The following is an 18,846-nucleotide window of genomic DNA, read 5'->3' on the forward strand; positions in this document are numbered from 1 at the left end:
AGGGTGTAAAGAACTTAACGCAAGGTAAGTCCATTCAAAAGTCTGACAGCAGTAGGGAAGAACCTGTTCTTGAGTCAACTGGTACATGATCTCAGATTTTTGTATCTTTTTCCCAATGAAAGAAGGTGGAAGAGAGAATGTGTGGGGTCTTTAATTATGCTGGCTGCTTTGCTGAGCAGCGTGAAGTGTAGACAGAGTCAATGCATGGGAGGTTGGTTTGTGTGATGGATTGGGCTGCATTCATGGCTTTTTTTTTGAAGCTCTTTGCAGTCTTGGTCAGAGCACAAGCCACACCAAGCTATGATAGAAGAGAGAATGCTTCCTATGCATCTGTAAAAGTTGATGAGAGTTGTAGCTGATTTGCCAAATCGTCTTAGTTTCCTAAGAAAGTTGGTGGATTTTAACTAGGGTCAGCACGGGGAGACCAGGACAGGTTGTTTGGTAATCTGGAGAGATTATTGTTGCCACACCTGATTCTCTATCTTATTCCTGTACTCTGTCTCATTGTTTGCGATTTGACCCACTCCAGCACACAGTACTCCAGCTGTGACCTCATTAAAATTCTATAGAACTCCACATGATTAGCCTGCTTTTGTAAAACAATATCTTAATTGATAAAGGCAAGTGTCTCATGCCACCTTCACCATCCTACTAACATGTTGTTCTGCCTTCAGAGATCTATTGGCAAACATGGCAAGGTCCCTTTGTTCCACAGAACTTCCTAGTGTCATGCTGGTCACTGAATTATTCCTTGTCAAATTATTCCTTCCTTACACTTTTCAGAGTTAAATTCCATCTGTCACTTATCTACCCATTTGACCAGCCTGTCAGTATCATCTTGCAGTCCAAGATATTCAGCCTCACTGTTAACTACCTGGCCAATCTTTGCGTGATCTGCAAATTTACCAATCACGTGTGTGAAACTTGACTATCTCATCACATGACAGCACAAAGTCACTGAGCAAAAACTGAAAACCAAATTCTGCACATACAAAGGCCTCAACTGGGATCTTGGGTTCATGTCACACTATTTGTAACCCCCATGACTTGGCTGGGCTTGCAACATCTCACTTACTGTCCTATCTGGAGTCAATACACATCTCTTTAACCAATGCTTAATGCTATGTCCACTCACATTGTCTGCACCTTTAAGACTTGATTCGCTGTAAGAACTCACATTCTAATCAGTATTCTGTAAACTGAGTATGTCTTTACATCCCCTGTTTTTTTTTGCACCTAGTTTGGGGGCATTTAAGAGATCCGTGGATAGGTTTATGGACGAAAAGGGATTGGTTTAGGTTAGTGGGTCATTGTTTTTTAACTGGTTGGCGCAACATCGTGGGCCGAAGGGCCTGTTCTGCGCTGTTATGTTCTATGTTCTATTACCAGAACTCTCCACTCACCTGACGAAGGGTCAGAGACCCGAAAGCTACTGACTTTTGCTACCAAATAAACCTGTTGGACTTTAACCTGGTGTTGTGAGACTTCTTACTGTGACCACCTCCATGGCCAGAGAGAAATTGAACATTTGGGTCAAAATCCCTGCAATCTCCTCCCTTGCCTCCCACAACAGCCTGGGACACAATTCATTCAGTCCTGGAGATTTATCCACTTAAGTCTCTGGTACCTCTTCCTTCCTACATTAATTTGCTCAAAAACCTCTCAATCTCTGCCCCTGAATTCCATACATTTTTCCTCATTTTCTTGGGTGAAGATGGGTGTGAAGTATTGATTCAAAACTCTACCACTGTCCTCTGGCTCCACCCACAGATTTCCCTGGTTATCCTCTTCCCATTGATTTCCTTATAGAAAGGATATCTTGGGATTTTCTTTACTTTTACCAGCCACAGCTTTCTCATATCCCCTTTGCCTTCCTAATTATTTTCTTAAGCTCCACCCTGCACTTTCTCTACTTCACTAATGCCTCTGATTTGCTCCCCTTGTAACCGTTAAAAGTCTTTCTTTCCTTGTCATTGTATACTGAATATCTCTCGCCATCCCTTATTCTCTCCTTGTTACTCCTTGCTATCACCCTAGAGAGAACATGCTGGGCTTTTATCCTTCCCATTTCCTTTTTGAACCCCCCCACCCGGCCAATCTTCTGTAGATTTCCCCATCAGTAGCTGTTCCCAGTCTACCTTGGCCAGATCATGCCTTATTTTACTAAAATCTGCTCTTCCCCAATCCAAAATCTTTTTAACAATTGGTCTATTTCATTGTCCATAACAAGCTCAAATTGTATGATGTTTTGATCACTATCACCAAAGTACTCCCCCTCCCCCCACCCCCACCCCCACCCTCAACTACCTGTTTGGCTTCACTTCACAGAATTAAATCCTTCCCTTGTTGGACCCACTGCAAAGTTCTTCTGTATACATTTCAAAAATTCCACTCCATCCAAGCCCTTAATCTATCTATCCCAATTAATGTTAGGAAAGTTGAAATCCCCTACTATAATTACCATATTGTTATTTTTACATACCTCTGCGAATTGTGCACATATTTGCTTCTCAATTTCCTGCTTACTAACTGGGGATCTACAACAAACACCTTGCAATGAGGCTGTCCTTTTTCATTCCTAAGCTTAATTCAATGATAAGCTTAGGAATGAAAAAGATATCATCTCCTTACTGCAGTAATGTAGAAATCTGGAATTAAAAGTCTTAGGATGACCATGAAACCATTGATTGTTGTAAAAACCCGTCTGGTTTGCTAATGTTGTTTAGGGAAGGGGTTTTGTCATCCCTACTCTGGTTTACATTTGACTCCAGATCCACAATCAATGTGGCTGACTCTTAAATGCCCTCTGAAATTTCCCAGCAAGTCAGTTAGTTCAAGGGCCATTAGGGATGGGCAATAAATGCTGGCACTGCTTGTGACATCCATGAATGCATTAAAAAAGTCAAATCTAATATTGATTATTCTTTCACAAATAAAGCTCCAGCCCACTTTTGAGGAATTACTTTTGGACAGATTCACAATTGTATTTACACACCTGAACTTTGAGGATTTTGCTTTTGAAGCTGTTCACTTCTACAAAAAGATCATCTGTATCATCAGTGGAATCTGCACCTTCATGTCTGCAAAGGAAACATGAAGTCTTTGATAAATAATATTAAACTGTTTGGAACAAAATCTGAAATAAATGCAAAATACTGCACAAACTACAAATCTGAATTAAAAACAAAGTGCTGAAAATAGTCAGCATGTCTGCCAGTATCTGTGGAGAGGGAAACAGTTTTAATGTTTTGAGTTTAATATGACTTCTTCAGAACTAAAGGAAGGTAGAAAGGGGTTAAATGCTGTTGAAAGGCAGGTCAGCTCTGATCACACCATGGCCCTGCATAAATTAATCTGGGAGTGACTATTTCCCAAGTGCTTATTTAGTTGAAAAATGTACAAAATGTGGACACTTCTGCAAAGAGAGACCTGTGTGAGTGTATGAGGTTTCTAGCATGCATGTGCAAGCCATACTGAAAATGCAACTGAAAATCTTAAACCGGTTCTCCATGTAATTCTTAGCACAATCAGGGTTATTTAGCAGGTGTTGTCCAACTGTGAAATCACATCACAAATTGGACACAACATTTTGAGTTTTGCAAGCAGTGTTTTACCTGTTACTGACAGTCACAAAGAGTTTATGGTTAGGCCTTAGCTGTAATATTTTAGAATTATAGACAAATTACAGAATCCATACAGAGTAGAAGGACTATGTTAGTATTTCATCCCATTGAGCCTATATCTACAACAATCCCACCCAGGCCCTATCCTCATAACCCCATGTATTTACCCTGCTAATCTCCCTGACATTAAGGAGTAATTTAGAATGGCCAATCAACCTAACCTGCATATCTTTGGACTGTGGGAGAAAACTGGAACACTCAGAGAAAATCCATGCAGACACATGAGAATGTGTGAACTCCATATAGACAGTCACTCAAGGCCGTTATTGAAACTAGGTCCCTGGCGCAGTGAGGCAGCAGTGCTAACAAGTGCGCCATGTGCTGCACAACAATTGTGGACAATTCTGAATGCCAAGCTATAGGAGGCATGTCAAGGCTTGGATAGATTTAGTAGAATGGCTCCAGGGGTACAGATGTGGAGAAAAGCTGGGAATGTATTCATAGCAGAAAAGATAAAGCAGAAATAAAGTTCAAAATCATGAAGAGCTTTGCTAGAGAAATTACGACAAAACAGAAAACTAGAAGACAAATACATAATGCTATTGGTAAAATAATTAAAGATGATGTGAGGAAACTGCTTTTACACAGAGCAATAATGATTTGGAATGTATTGCCTGGGAAGTTGGTCAAAGCATATTGAATAATGACTTTCAAAAGGGAATTGAATAACTATTTCACAGCACAATAGGGAAACAGGAGGAGTGTGGAACAAATTAGGTAGTATACCAGCTTGAAATAAATCAAGTAATATCACGTTCTACTTACGTAAATATCTGGTAGATATCGCTAGACCTTCCTTTTCGCAAGCGAAGCAACCAAGCTCCTGGATTTGCTTTTAGCTGGAAATAACCCTTCAAAAGTGAAAATCAGTGTTAACAAAATTTCTCAACTTATCAGAAAAACAGAATCTGTTTCTTCATATGGACTGCAAAATCAGTGTTTTTACCATGTTCTTCAATACTTTGTAATATATTTGATGACTTACACCTGTCTGATTTACAAAGCCAGGATTAAAAAATGAAAAAATACACACGTTTTAATAAGTGGATACTCACAGGAGAATCTCCTTCATCATAGCACAAAACAAATTGGGGACATTATTTTATAACAGTCTACAACTATGCCGTTATCTTGAAATATGATGTTTTTTCACCTTTGTAAGTTCAGTAGTCTAGTTAAAAGGTCAATAAGAAGCTGACCCAGATAACTGAGTGGCAGTTAACTATCAAACAACTGAAGCCATTAAATATCTCCACATCCCCAATGAAGTCATTAACGTGGTGAAAGAAGAAGTAGTTTCAAAGAGCAGTATCCAGCAACAGAAGCGCCAGCAGAAAAGGTGAGGAGCTGATGATGGTGCTGGCAGGGGTTTGGTCGGAGGCCGTGCAGTAGCCAGAGCTAATCAAGGACACAAAATGAAGCTGGGAAAGTTATTGGGAGTAAAGAAACTGTAAAAGCAATCGTGTCTGTGTATGTGTCAGATTCCAACAGTCTTTCTTTTGTATAAATGAGTCACATTCATCTTGGGTTTAGTTAGGGGTTTTGTAAATAAAGAAATATTACACTTATAAAGTCATAGATGTTGACAGCATGAAAACAGGCCTTCAGCCCAATTTGTCCATGTCACCCAGTTTTTACCATTAAGCTAGTTCCAATTTTAACACTTTGCCCATATCCCTCGAAACCAATCTTATCCATGTAACTGTCTCCGTGCTTTATAGAAGACAAAATTGTATCCAACTTGATAACTACCTCCTGGCAGCTCATTCCAGACACTCACTGTGAAACAATTACCCCTCTGGACCCTTTTGTATCACTCCCCTCTCACCTTAAACCAATGCCCTCTAATTTTAGACTCCCTTACCTTTGGGAAAAGATGTTGACTAGTTACCTTACCATAATTTTATAGGTCTCTATAAGATCACCCCTAAGCCAGGGAAAAAAACGTTCCTGTCCTTATAACTCAAAACATCAAATTCTGGTAGCAACCTAGTAAATTCTTTTTAGATTCTTTCTAATTTAATATTCATTTCTATAATAGGGTGACCAGAACTGTACATGGTATTCCAAGTGTGGCCTTACCAAGTCTGATATAACAAAACATCCCAATTCCTGTATTCAATGTTCTGACCAATGAAACCAAGCATGCCAAGTGCCTTCTTCACCATTCTGTCCCTGAATAAGTTGTGCTCTGATCTGATCTACCAAAATCATCTCACATTCAACTCCAATGAACGTAATCCTAACTGATGCAGTCTCTCCTCATATGGCAGAACTGCCATCCCAGGAATTAGCCTGGTGAACCTTTGCTGGATTCCTCAGATCAGGAGACTAAAATTGCAGACTGTATGTCTGGTGTAGCTTCACCGATGCCCTGTATAATTGCAGTAAACCCAGTAAGAAGTCTCACAACACCAGGTTAAAGTCCAACAGATTTATTTGGTAGCAAAAGCCACTAGCTTTCGGAGTGCTGCTCCTTCATCAGGTGAGTGAGAGTTCTGTTCACAAACAAGGCACATAAAGACACAAACTCAATTTACAAAATTGGAATGAGAGTCTTAAAGATCACAGATCTGAAAGACACAGACAATGTGAGTGGAGAGAGCATTAAGCACAAGTTAAAGAGATGTGTATTGTCTCCAGAAAGGGCAGTTAGTGAGATTTTACAAGCCCAGGCAAGTCATGGGGGTTACAGATAGTGCGACATGAACCCAAGATCCCGGTTGAGACCATGCTCATGTGTGTGGAACTTGGCTATCAGTCTCTGCTCAGCGACTCTGTGTTGTCATGTGTCGTGAAGGCCGCCTTGGAGCATGCTTACCCGAAGATCAGAGGCCGAATGCCCATGACAGCTGAAGTGTTCCCCAACACTTTTGCCTGGTGGTTGTCGAGTGGTGTTCATTCATCCGTTATCGTAGTGTCTGCATGGTCTCCCTAATGCACCATGCCTCAGGACATCCTTTCCTGCAGTGTATCAGGTGGACAACACTGGCTGAGTTGCAAGAGTACGTACCGTGTACCTGATGGATGGTGTTCTCACGTGAGGTGATGGCATCCGTGTTGATTATCCGGTATGTCTTGCAGAGATTGCTGTGGCAGGGTTGTGTGGTGTCGTGGTCACTGTTCTCGTGAAGGCTGGGTAGTTTGCTGCGGACAATGGTCTGTTTGAGCTTATGCAGTTGTTTGAAGGCAAGAAGTGGGAGTGTGGGGATGGCCTTGGCGAGATGTTCGTCTTCATCAGTGACCTGTTGAACGCTCCGGAGAAGATCTTGTAGTTTCTCTGCTCCAGGCAAGTACTGGACGATGATGGGTACTCTGTCCGCTGTATCCCGTGTTTGTCTTCTGAGAAGGTCAGTGCAGTTTTTCGCTGTGACGTGTCGGAACTATTGATCGATGAGTCAAGCGCCATATATGAAAGCATTTTCAGCGTCTGGAGGTGTATGTTGCAATCTCCTCATCTGAGCAGATCCTGCGTATACAGAGGGCTTGTCCATAGGGGATGGCTTCTTTAACGTGTTTAGGGTGGAAGCTGGAGAAGTGGAGCATCGTGAGGTTATCCGTGGGCTTGCGGTACAGTGAAGTGCTGAGGTGGCTGTCCTTAATGGAGATGCATGTGTCCAAGAATGCAACCGATTCCGGAGAGTAATCCATACTCTGATGGTGGGATGGAACTAGTTGATGCAATCATATAATTGTTTCAGTGATTGTTCACCATGAGTCCAAAGGAAGAAAGTGTCATCAATGTATCTAGTGCCTAGCATTGGTTGAAGGTCCTGTACGGTGACGAGGTCTTGTTCGAACCTGTGCATGAAGATGTTGGCATATTGGGGTGTGAATTTGGTCCCCATGGCTGTTCCGTGTGTCTGGCTGAAGAACTGATTGTTGAAGATGAAGACATTGTGGTCCAGGATGAAGCGGATGAGTTGTAAAATTGCATCTGGAAACTTGCAGTTGTCAGCGTTGAGTACTGAGGCAGTTACAGCAATGCCATCGTCATGAGGGATGTTGGTGTAGAGTGCTGAGACATCCATTGTGACAAGGAGTGCTCCTGGTTCAACTGTTCCACGTGTGCTGAGTTTCTGTAAGATGTCCATAGTGTCGCGACAAAAGCTGGGGGTTCTTTGTACAATGGGTTTCAGGATGCCCTCGACGTAGCTGGAGAGGTTCTTGCACAGGGTCCCATTTCCTGATACGATGGGACAGCCGGGTGTGTTTGCCTTGTGAATCTTCGAGAGGCAGTGGAGATCTCCAGCACTGGGAGTATGTGGGAGGAGAGCATGGAGGGTTCTCTGAAGGCCCGGATCAAAGGTCTTGATCAGTCTGTTGAGTTGACAGGTGTTTTCTTTGGTTGGATTTGTGGGTAACTGTCCGTAGTGTTCCTCATTGTTCAGTTGTTGGTAGACTTCTTTGCAGTAATCTGTTCAGTAATGATGGCTCCTCCTTTTGTCTGCTGGTTCGATGACCATACTGCAATTGGTCTTGAGAGCGCAGATGGCATTGCATTGTCCTTGGGTGATGTTCAGGGCAGTCTTGTGAGTGCGGCTGATGAATCTGATGTTGATGCACCTCCTGACAGCTTGGGCATACATGTCAAGTCGAGGGCAGCAGCCTTCTGGAGGAGTCCAATTGGACTCTTTCCTCTTCGGTTGCTGCACTGCGGATCTCTCTGTCGGCTGTTCCAGTTCACTGGCTGTCTCATTGTGTTCGCTACTGGTCTCTTTAGGTTTGTGGAAGAGCACCTGCAGCTTCATTCGCCTGATGAATTCCTCTGTGTCCGCTGAGAGACTGATGGGATCCATTCTGGTGGTGGGGCAGAAATTGAGCCCTCAGCTGAGAACTTCAATTTCATCTGGTTGAAGTGTGTAGTCCGACATGTTAACAATGTACTTCCCTGCAGTGGTACTGTTTTCTACTGTGGTACTGGAGGAAGCTCGGTTGCTGCTGGTGCTGATGCCGAGTTTCTCAAGTTTCCTGTTTTCGATGTGCATGTAGACGGCATAGTTCCTTTGTCTCGCCTGCTTGGCAGAGTTTCACAGCTGGTCTGCGTCCTGAGCACAAGTTGAGAATATGGATTCTATCTTGGTTTCCAGATTGCAGCATTTGCTGTAGAGCTGGTGTATGAGGTGGTTGAGGAGTGTGAGAGAGGTGCGACGGCAAAGTCTCTCAGCATAGTTTGTGTTATAGGTTGACTTGAGTGGGTTCGTGATCTGTAGTCCTATTGTATGCCTGTATGCTCTCGTATGCCTGTTGTCCTATCTGTAGACCTCCTCCAGAAGACCGCTGCCCTCGATTTGACATGTATGCCCAAGCTGTCAGGATGTGCGTCAACACCAGATTCATCAGCCGCACTCACAGGTCAGCCCCGAACATCACCCAAGCACAATGCATCAATTACAGTAAAACATCCCTATTCCTGTACTCAAATCCACTCGCTATGAAGGCCAACCGACCACATTCTTCCCTTTCAGATAACAATCCAAAGCCACGTTGAATGCCGCAACTGAACCTGCCTCCACCACACTCACAGGCAGTGCACTCCTGATCCTTACCACTCACTCTGAAAAAATGTTTCCATCACTATTGCTTATTTCGCCAATTATCTTTAATCTGTATCCTCTTGTTCTCAATCCTTCCACCAATGGGACAGTTCCTCTCTATACACCTCATGATTTTGAACACCTGTATGAAATCTCCTCAACTTTCTCTTCTCTAACAAAAACAGTTTCAACTTCTCCAATTAATCTATGTAAGTGAAATTCCTCATGGCTGGACTCAGGAATCTTTTCTACTCCCTTTCTGGTGGCCAGAAGTGGGAGAAATTCATCAGTTGAGGAGAACAAGTGTTTTATATAAGTCAAGGATAACTGCCTTCCTTTTGTACTCTGATTCTATTGATAAAACCTAAGGTATTGTATGCTTTGTTGACTGTGCCCTCAACCTGTCCTGGCACCTTCAATAAATTATGTACGTATACACCCCTTTCAGAATTCATAGAGTCATACAGTGCAGACGAAGCCCTTCAGCCCACAAAGTCTGCGCTGACACATGAAAACACCAGACCTCTCACCTAATCCCATTTACCAGCACTTGGTCCATAGCCTTGAAAGTTATGGCATGCCAAGTACTCATCCAGGTATTTTTTAAAGGATACGAGCTACTTGCCTCTATCACCTTCCCAGGCAGCACATTTCAGACCGTCAGTACCCTCTGGGTAAAAACATTTTTCCTCATTTTCCCCCAAACCATCTGCTGCTCACCTGGAACTTATGTTCCCTGTTACTGACCCTTCAACTAAGGGGAACGGCAGCTCCCTATCCACCATGTCTGTGCCCCTCATATCCTTGTATGCCTTGATCTGGTCACCCCTTCAGTCTTTTCTGATCCAATGAAAAACCCAAGCCAATCCAACCTCTCTTCATAACTTAAATGTTCCATCCCAGGCAGCATCCTGATGAATCTCCTCTGCACCTCCTCCAGTGCAATCACACCCTTCTTATAATATGGTAACCAGAATGGCACAAGATACTCTACTATGGGCTCACCAAAATTCTACACCAATCCAACATGAGTTCCCTGCTTTTGTAATCTATGCCTCAATTGACAAAGGCAAGTGCCCCTTATGCGTTTCATCTTACTAACATTTCGTTCTGTTTTTAGAGATCTATAGACAAACATGCCAAGGTCCCTTTGTTCCACAGAACTTCCTAGTGTCATGCTGTTCATTGAATAGTTCCATGTCAAATTATTCCTTCCAAAGTGTATCACCTCACACGGTTCAGTGTTAAATTCCCTCTGCCACTAATCTGTCCATTTCACCTTCCCATTTATATCTTCTTGTAGTGCAAGGCACTCAAGCTTTGTGTCATTTGCAAACTAACTAATCCTACCCCCCCATGTAACCTTGTATCCTTCGTCTCTCCATGTTCTTCCTACCAAATTGCATAATTTTACGTTCTACTTTTACCAGACACAGAGAACTTTGTGAAGATGCTGCAACAGCGGCTAGGCGGAATTTTTCAAGCAAAAACTAAGAGCAAAACTTCCACAAAAAAATTCTAAGTGTTGAATGGATGAGAAAACAGTAGGTTTTCTTGCCAGTTTCTTTCAGTGAGGTAAGTAATGGGAATTTACAGCATTCTATGCAACACAGGAGCCATACCATCATTTTTGCCAGTGAAGGATGGTGATGTGGAGTTGTAGTTCACCTGAGAAATGGACTGCTGATATCTAGGGGTGCCATTGTGCAGGTGCCCCCATTTTCAGTATACTGTTTACACAGTAATTCCATTTCCCACCACTGACATTCCCGCCATCTCACCCCGATCACTGCTCCGGCCGATTGCTCCCCCATCTTTGATGGCCATCCCATCCGGGAGTTAGTATTAAATTTATATTTATATTATGTTATGAAAATTGAAATCAGTTTTGTGCCCAAGCCAATTTCACCAGCAAACTAGGTCTGGTAAGATCACAAGAGGTGAAAAACTGGGCATGAATCTGATTTTTCGCTTCTCACCTGATCTTACCAGCTTGTCACACTGATTGGCTGCTAAGATTGTTCCCCATGAATTTGTTTGGGAAAATTCCACCAATAGTGTTCCACCCATCCTTCCATTGGTTTGTTGCAGTTGCCGATGATGTCCCCAACTTTGTTTTCAAGTATCATCAGGGTGCTAAATTTATGATTAGTCGAAACTTAATTCTGGCATTTTCATGTTGCTTTGAAAATCAAATACCACAGTTGAACATAGTTGGTGGATATTGTGGGAATAAATTACTAGAGAAAAACTTGTAAATTCTCCAACTTACCAGGTTAGCCATCACAACAGTGTCCACCATAACAGGATTATGTTTCATACCCAGGGTGAACTGTAATCCTCTGGGTGGTTGGCCAGTAGTGACATCAAAACAGTGCCCTTCAAGTATTATGTACTCTAGTTCGTATTCTGCTGAAACAATTCCTTCAACCTAGCAGAATAGTCAAAACAAATAACATTAAATATAGACAGGAGAAATTCAGCTTGGTTGATGGATAATTAGATTTGTGTGCCCACTATGTGCACCTGCTGATAATCAGTTCCATTGCAATGCATAGAATATCAGGTGATACATAAAAAAGGCAGCTGAACTAACAGCATTAATTTTGTGCCACATTCCCAGATGGCTTTCTACTCCAGAATGGTAAACTTCTATTAAATTCACCTCCACAAGATGGTACACTTTAATAAGGCTGCATTCACCAAGATAGGCATTAGTTCTGGTATCTTAAGTACATTATCTGTGATTTTTTGAAACATTGCAATCACTAAACTTCTAACACAAAGTCTCATTATAATGCTTCCAAATATTTCTGAACACAAGAACTTTAAGACTTTGGGATGTATGTATCTAATTCATGGAAGAAATGGCTTCAACCCTCCCAATATTTAGCCAAGGAGGTAAGATTCCTGCAAAACTCAATGTCTGGCAGCATTCAGCTGTAGAGATGCAGTCAGAGAAGATAAGACAGATGGAGCTTAGCTTCGTTCCTCTTTTGAAAGCAGACAATGTGTGCCAATGATGGTACCAAGGATCAGCAGATAAAAGACAAGCTTTTGTCTTCCAAATATTTAATTAGACAGAGAGTCATAGAGGTTTGCAGCATGGAAACAGGCTCTTAGGTGCAACTTGTCCATGCCACCCAGTTTTTACCAGTTGGTCCCCGTTGCCCATGTTTGGTCCATAACTTCTGCAGCAATCTGACCATGTAACTGACTAAAAGCAAATTACTGTGGATGCTGGAATCTGAAACCAAAAGAGAAAATGCTGGAAAATCTCAGCAGTCTGGCAGCATCTGTAAGGACAGAAAAGAGTTAATGTTTTGAGTCCAGATGACCTTTGTCAAAGTTAACTAAACATACAGTAAATGGCAGAACTCTTAGGAGTATTGATAGGCAAAGGGATCTGGGTGTACAAGGTACACAGGTCACGGAAAGTGGCAATGCAGGTGGAAAACGTAGCACACTTGCCTTCATCGGCCAAGGTACTGAGTTTAAAAATTGGCAAGTAATGTTGATGCTTTATAGAACCTTAGTGAGGCTGCACTTGGAAGAAAGTGTTCAATTCTGGAGCGATGGAGGTTGAGGGGAGACCTAATAGAAGTCTACGAAATTATGAGAGGCATGGACAGAGTGGATAGTCAGAAGCTTTTTCCCAGGGTGCAAGAGTCAATTACTAGGGAGCATAGGCTTAAGGTGTGTGGGGCAAGTTTTAAAAGAGATGCACAAGGCAGATTTTTCACTCAGAGAATGGCAGCTGACTGGAGCTCGTTGCTGGGGGAGGTAGTGGAAACAGATACGGTAGTGATTTTTAAGCGGCATCTTAACAAGTACATGAATGAGATGGGAATAAGAACATAAGAACATAAGAAATAGGAGCAGGAGTAGGCCATCTAGCCTTTCGAGCCTGCCCCGCCATTCAATAAGATCATGGCTGATCTGTCGTGGCTCAGTTCCACATTCCCGCCCTCTCCCCATAACCCTTAATCCCCTCTCTTATCAAAAACCCATCAACCCGCGTCTTAAATATATTTAGCGAGGCAGCCTCCACCACCTCAACGGGCAGAGAATTCCAGAGATTCACCACCCTTTGAGTGAAGAAGTTCCTCCTCAACTCCGTTCTAAACCACCCCCCCTTTATCTTGAGGCTGTGCCCCCTAGTCCTACTGTCCTTTCTGAGCAGGAAGAGTCTCTCCACCTCGATCCTATCCATCTCATTCATCATCTTATATGTCTCAATGAGATCTCCCCTCATTCTTCTAAACTCTAACGAGTACAAGCCTAATTTATTCAGCCTCTCCTCATAGCTCAACCCCCTCAACTCCAGTATCAGCCAAGTAAACCTCCTCTGCACTCCCTCCAAGGCCAAAATATCCTTGCGTAAGTACGGCGACCAAAACTGCACACAGTACTCCAGCTGCGGCCTCACCAGTGCCCTATACAGCTGCAGCAAGACCTCCCTACTTTTACATTCAATCCCCCTCACTATGAAGGCCAGCATCCCATTCGCCTTCCTGACCACCTGCTGCACCTGCAGGCTGGGTTTTTGCGACTCATGCACAAGGACCCCGAGGTCCCTCTGCACCATCGCCTGCTGCAGTTTTAGAGAGATATGGTCCCCGGAAGGGTAGGGGATTTTAGTTAAGTTGGGCAGCATGGTCGGTGCAGGCTTGGGGGGCTGAGGAGCCTGTTCCTGTGCCGTAATGTTCTTTGTCGTTTAAAAGGCATAGAAGGTGGGAGATATTTATATTGTGGGGCGAGGGAATGAAAGATGAGTCATAGCCACAAAAACAAGAGAAACATTTGCAAATAGCCGTACATAGACAGAATAAAAGGTGTGAAGCTGAAATCAGAGGGTAAGGTGTGAGAGAGGAAGGTGGATGGGAGAGAGGTAAAATTGAAAAAAGGGGGAGAAGGGGAAGCAAAGGGGCAAGGAAAAAGATAAGGGAAGGGAGATAAAATACGGGGAGAGAGTGGTGGGGACAGAAAAATAAAGACAATAAAGAAGTAAAAGGTAGAGAACAGTTAAAAATGAAACGAAATGAAAACAAAGGAGTTTGAGGAGAGATAGAGCTAATTATCTGAAGTTGTTGAATGCAATGTTGAGGCTGGAAGGCCGTAACGTACCTAGCCAGAAGATGAGATGCTGTTCCTCCAGTTTGCATTGTGTTTAACTGCCTATTTACCATTTATATAGATGATCTGGAGGAGGGAACCGAGTGCAGGGTGTCGAAATTTGCTGATGACACCAAGATTGGGGGAAAGGCAAATTGTGCGGAGGGTGTGGAGAGTCTGCAGAAGGATCTAGATAGGCTGGGCGAATGGGCCAGGAAATGGCAAATGGAATTTAATGTTGGCAAGTGTGAGGTGGTCCACTTTGGTAGGAAGAATTGTAGGAAGGACTATTACTTACGTGGCGAAAAACTGCAGCAGGCGACAGTGCAGAGGGACCTCGGGGTCCTTGTGCATGAGTCGCAAAAACCCAGCTTGCAGGTGCAGCAGGTGGTCAGGAAGGCGAATGGGATGCTGGCCTTCATAGCGAGGGGGATTGAATATAAAAGTAGGGAGGTCTTGCTGCAGCTGTATAGGGCATTGGTGAGGCCGCAGCTGGAGTACTGTGTGCAGTTTTGGGCGCCGCACCTGCGCAAGGATATTTTGGCCCTGGAGGGAGTGCAGAGGAGGTTTACTAGGCTGATACCGGAGTTGAGGGGATTGAGCTATGAGGAGAGGCTGAATAAACTAGGCTTGTACTCGTTAGAGTTTAGAAGAATGAGGGGAGATCTCATTGAGACGTATAAGATGATGAATGGGATGGATAGGATAGAGGTGGAGAGACTCTTCCCGCTCAAAAAAGACAGTAGGACTAGGGGGCACAGCCTCAAGATAAAGGGGAGGCGGTTTAGAACGGAGTTGAGGAGGAACTTCTTCACTCAAAGGGTGGTGAATCTCTGGAATTCTCTGCCCGTTGAAGTGGTGGAGGCTGCCTCGCTAAATATTTTTAAGAAGCGGGTTGATGGGTTCTTGATAAGAGAGGGGATTAAGGGTTATGGGGAGAGGGCGGGAAAGTGGAACTGAGCCACAACAGATCAGCCATGATCTTATTGAATGGCGGGGCAGGCTCGAAGGGCTAGATGGCCTACTCCTGCTCCTATTTCTTATGTTCTTATGTTCTTATGTTAAATCCTTTTAAAAAGACAAAATTGAACCCACCTAGATGACTACCTCAGGCAGCTTGTTCCATACACTCAACACCTTCTGTGTGAAAGAATTGCTTCTTTGGACCCTTTTGTATCTCTCCCCTCTCACTTTAAACCTATGCCCTCTATTTTAGACTCCCCTACCTTTGGGAAAAGATGTTGACTATCTACCTTATCTACGCCCTTCTTTATTTTATAGACCTCTATAAGATCATCCCTAAGCCTCCTATTCTCCAGGGGAAAAAGTCTCAGTCTATCCAGCGTCTCCTTATAACGCAAACAATCAAGTCCTGGTACCATCCTATAAATCTTTTCTGCGCATTTTCTAGTTTAATAATATCCTTTCACAGGGTGACCAGAACTGTACAAAGTATTCCAAGCCTTACCAATGTCCTGTACAACTTCAACAAGACATCCCAAATCCTGTATTCAATATTTTGACCAATGAAACTAACCATGCCAAATGCCTTCTTCATCATTCTGTCTACTTGTGATTTCACTTTCAAGGAACTATGAGCCTGTACCTCTAGATCTCTTTTTTCTATAACTCTCCTCAACGCTCTACCATTAACTGAGTAAGTCCAACCCTGGTTCAGTCTACCAAAATGCATCACCTCACATTTATCTAAATTAAACTCCATCTGCTATTCATCAGTCCATTGGCCCAATTGATCAAGATCCCATTGCAATCCTACATAATCTTCATCACTATCCGCTATGCCACCAATCCTGGTGTCTTTTGCAAACTTACTAATCATGCCTCCTAGATTCTCATACAAATCATTCATATAAATGACAAATAATAGTTGGACCAGCACCAATCCTTGAGGCCACCAGTTTGAAAAACAACCCTCTACAACCACCCTCTGTCTTCTGTCATCAAGCCAATTGGCTACCTCACCCTGGATCTCGTGAGATTTAACCCTGTGCAACAACCTACCATAAGGTACCTTGTCAAAGTCCTTGCCAAGGACCACGTAGACAACGTTGGCTGCCTTATCATCATCTACCTTCTTGGGTATCCCTTCAAAAAAACTCAGTCAAGTTCGTGAGACATAATTTTCCACTCACAAAGCCATGCTGACTGTCCCTAATTAGTCCTTGCCTCTCTAAATGCCTGTCCCTTAGAATACCTTCTCAAAGCTTACCCACTACAAATGGCATGCAGTTCCTACATGCTTCCCTGCAGCCTTTCTTAAAGGCATAATATTTGCTACTCTGCAATCTTCAGGCACCTCACCTCTGGATGTCGATGATTCAAATATCTCTGCTAAGGGACCTGCCATTTTCTCCTTAGCCTGCCACAATGTCCTGGGATACATTTCATTAAGTTCTAGGTATTTATCTACCTTGATGCACTTTAGGACTTCCATCACCTTCTTTTCTGTAATACGTGCACTCCTCAAGACATCACTATTTATTTTCCCAAGCTCCCGAACACCCATGCCTTGCTCAACAATAAAAGTGGATGAGAAATATTCATTTACGATCTCACCCATTTCTTGTGAATCTGCATATAGATGATCTTGTTGATCCTTAAGAAGCCCTATTCTCTCCCTAGTTACTCTTTCACCCTTTATTTATTTGTAGTCTTTAGATTCTCCTTTGTCTTATCTGCAAAAGCAATCTCGTCCCCTTTTTGCCCTTCTGATTTCTCTTAATGTTATGCCGACAGCCTCTTTACTCTTCAAGAGTTCTACCTGATCCCAACTGCTTATGCCTGTCATATGCCTCCTTTCTTCTTGACCAGGACCTCAATATCTTGAGTCATCCAGGGTTCCCTACTTCTACCAACCTTGCCTTTCTTTCGAAAAGGAATGTGCTTATCCTGAATCCTGGTTAGCACACTTTTGAAAGCCTACCACTTCCCAGACATCCCTTTAATCGCCAACAGATTCCCCAATCAACTGTGGAAAGTTCCTGTCTAATACCATCAAAATTGGTCTTGTCCCAGTTTAGAATTTTAGCTTTTGGGTCAGACCTATCATTGTCCATAACTATCTTAAAACTAATGGTCACTGATCCCAAAGTGATCCCTCACTAACATTTCTGTCATCTGCCTTTCTTATTTCCCAAGAGGAGGTAAAGTTTTGTCCCATCTCTAGTTGGGCCATTCACATACTGAATGAGAAATTCCTCCTGAATACACTCAACAAATGTTTCCCCATCCAAGCCCCTAAACTTCCCAGTCAATGTTGGGGAAATTAAAGTTCCTTATTATTTCTGCGCTGTTTTTCTTGCAGCTATCTGTAATCTCTTTATGTATTTGCTCCTCAATTTCCTGCTGACTATTTGGGGCCTATAGTACAATCCTATCAAAGTGATCTACCCTTCTTATTACTCATTTCTACCCATATAGACTGTGGGCAAACCCTCAGACATAACCCCTCTCAGTATTGCCATGATGTTCTCCTTAATCAACTTCCTCCTCTCTTACCTCCTTTTCTAACTTTCCTATAGCCTATGTACCATAAAATCATAGAATCCCACAGTGCAGGAAGAGGCCATTCAGCCCATCTAGTCTGCACCAACCACAATCCCCATATCCCTGCATATTTATATACTAATCCCTCTAATTTATGCATCCCAGGACACTAAAGGGCAATTTAGAATGGCTAATCAACCTAACCTGCACAGCTTTGGACTATGGGAGGAAACCGGAGCACCCGGAAGAAACCCACGCAAACACAGGGAGAATATGCAAACTCCACACAAACAGTGATCTGAGCCAGGATTTGAACCCAGGTCGCTGGAGCTGTGAAGCAGCCGTGCTAACCACTGTGCTACTGTGCCACACTGGAACATTAAGCCAGTTCTGTCCCTCCCTTAGCCATGTTTCAGTAATAGCTACAATATCCCAAACCCATGTACCCTTCCATATCCTGAGTTCATCTGCTTTGCATTGAAATAAATGCAGTTTAATCTGGACTTACCTTAGTCTCTGCCTGACCTATCCAGTACTAGGATTACTGACACTGCCTTTACTACTTAACATGTTGTCTTTAACTTTCATGCTTACCTCAACCTTCTCTTCTGTCACCTACTGCTTTGGGTCTCACCCACCCCACCAAACTAGTTTAAATCCTCCTGAATGGCTCTAGCAAATCTCCCCATCAGGATATTAGTCTCCCTCTATTTCAGGTGTAACCCTTCCCTCTTGAACAGGTCACCACTGCCCCTAATTGCAGGAGATATTTCTCGATGCAGTGTTGGGTGCTGGACAAATAGCATGGCGGTTGAGAGACAAGGGAACAGTCCAGACAGGTAGTAGTGAGATAGAGCTAAATGGCATCAGCATTATTACGAAACTGTTTTCAAATCATGTTCAGATGTGGAATAGGAGAACACAGATCCTCGGGTGGGGGCCATCAGAGGTAATAGTGCGAGTGAAATCTCTGCAGGTGATTCTCTGGCTATGTTTAGACAATT

General features: G+C 43.1%; 1 protein-coding gene across 2 annotated transcripts in view; it reads right to left on the bottom strand.

The window, feature by feature from the left end:
* Positions 1 to 18,846, bottom strand: part of uggt2 (UDP-glucose glycoprotein glucosyltransferase 2) — a 373,478-nt gene that overhangs the window by 84,925 nt on the left and 269,707 nt on the right. For both annotated transcript variants that reach the window (XM_080198156.1, XM_080198157.1), the window contains exons 29-31: positions 11,493 to 11,651; positions 4,449 to 4,534; positions 2,996 to 3,080 (exon numbers count right to left, since the gene is read on the bottom strand). In XM_080198156.1, the coding sequence (XP_080054282.1) occupies positions 2,996 to 3,080; positions 4,449 to 4,534; positions 11,493 to 11,651 (330 nt within the window). The remainder of the gene's footprint in view (positions 1 to 2,995; positions 3,081 to 4,448; positions 4,535 to 11,492; positions 11,652 to 18,846) is intronic.

Source organism: Carcharhinus amblyrhynchos, chromosome 10, assembly GCF_965287045.1.
Source record: "Carcharhinus amblyrhynchos chromosome 10, sCarAmb.v2.hapA, whole genome shotgun sequence".
Lineage (NCBI taxonomy): Eukaryota > Metazoa > Chordata > Chondrichthyes > Carcharhiniformes > Carcharhinidae > Carcharhinus > Carcharhinus amblyrhynchos.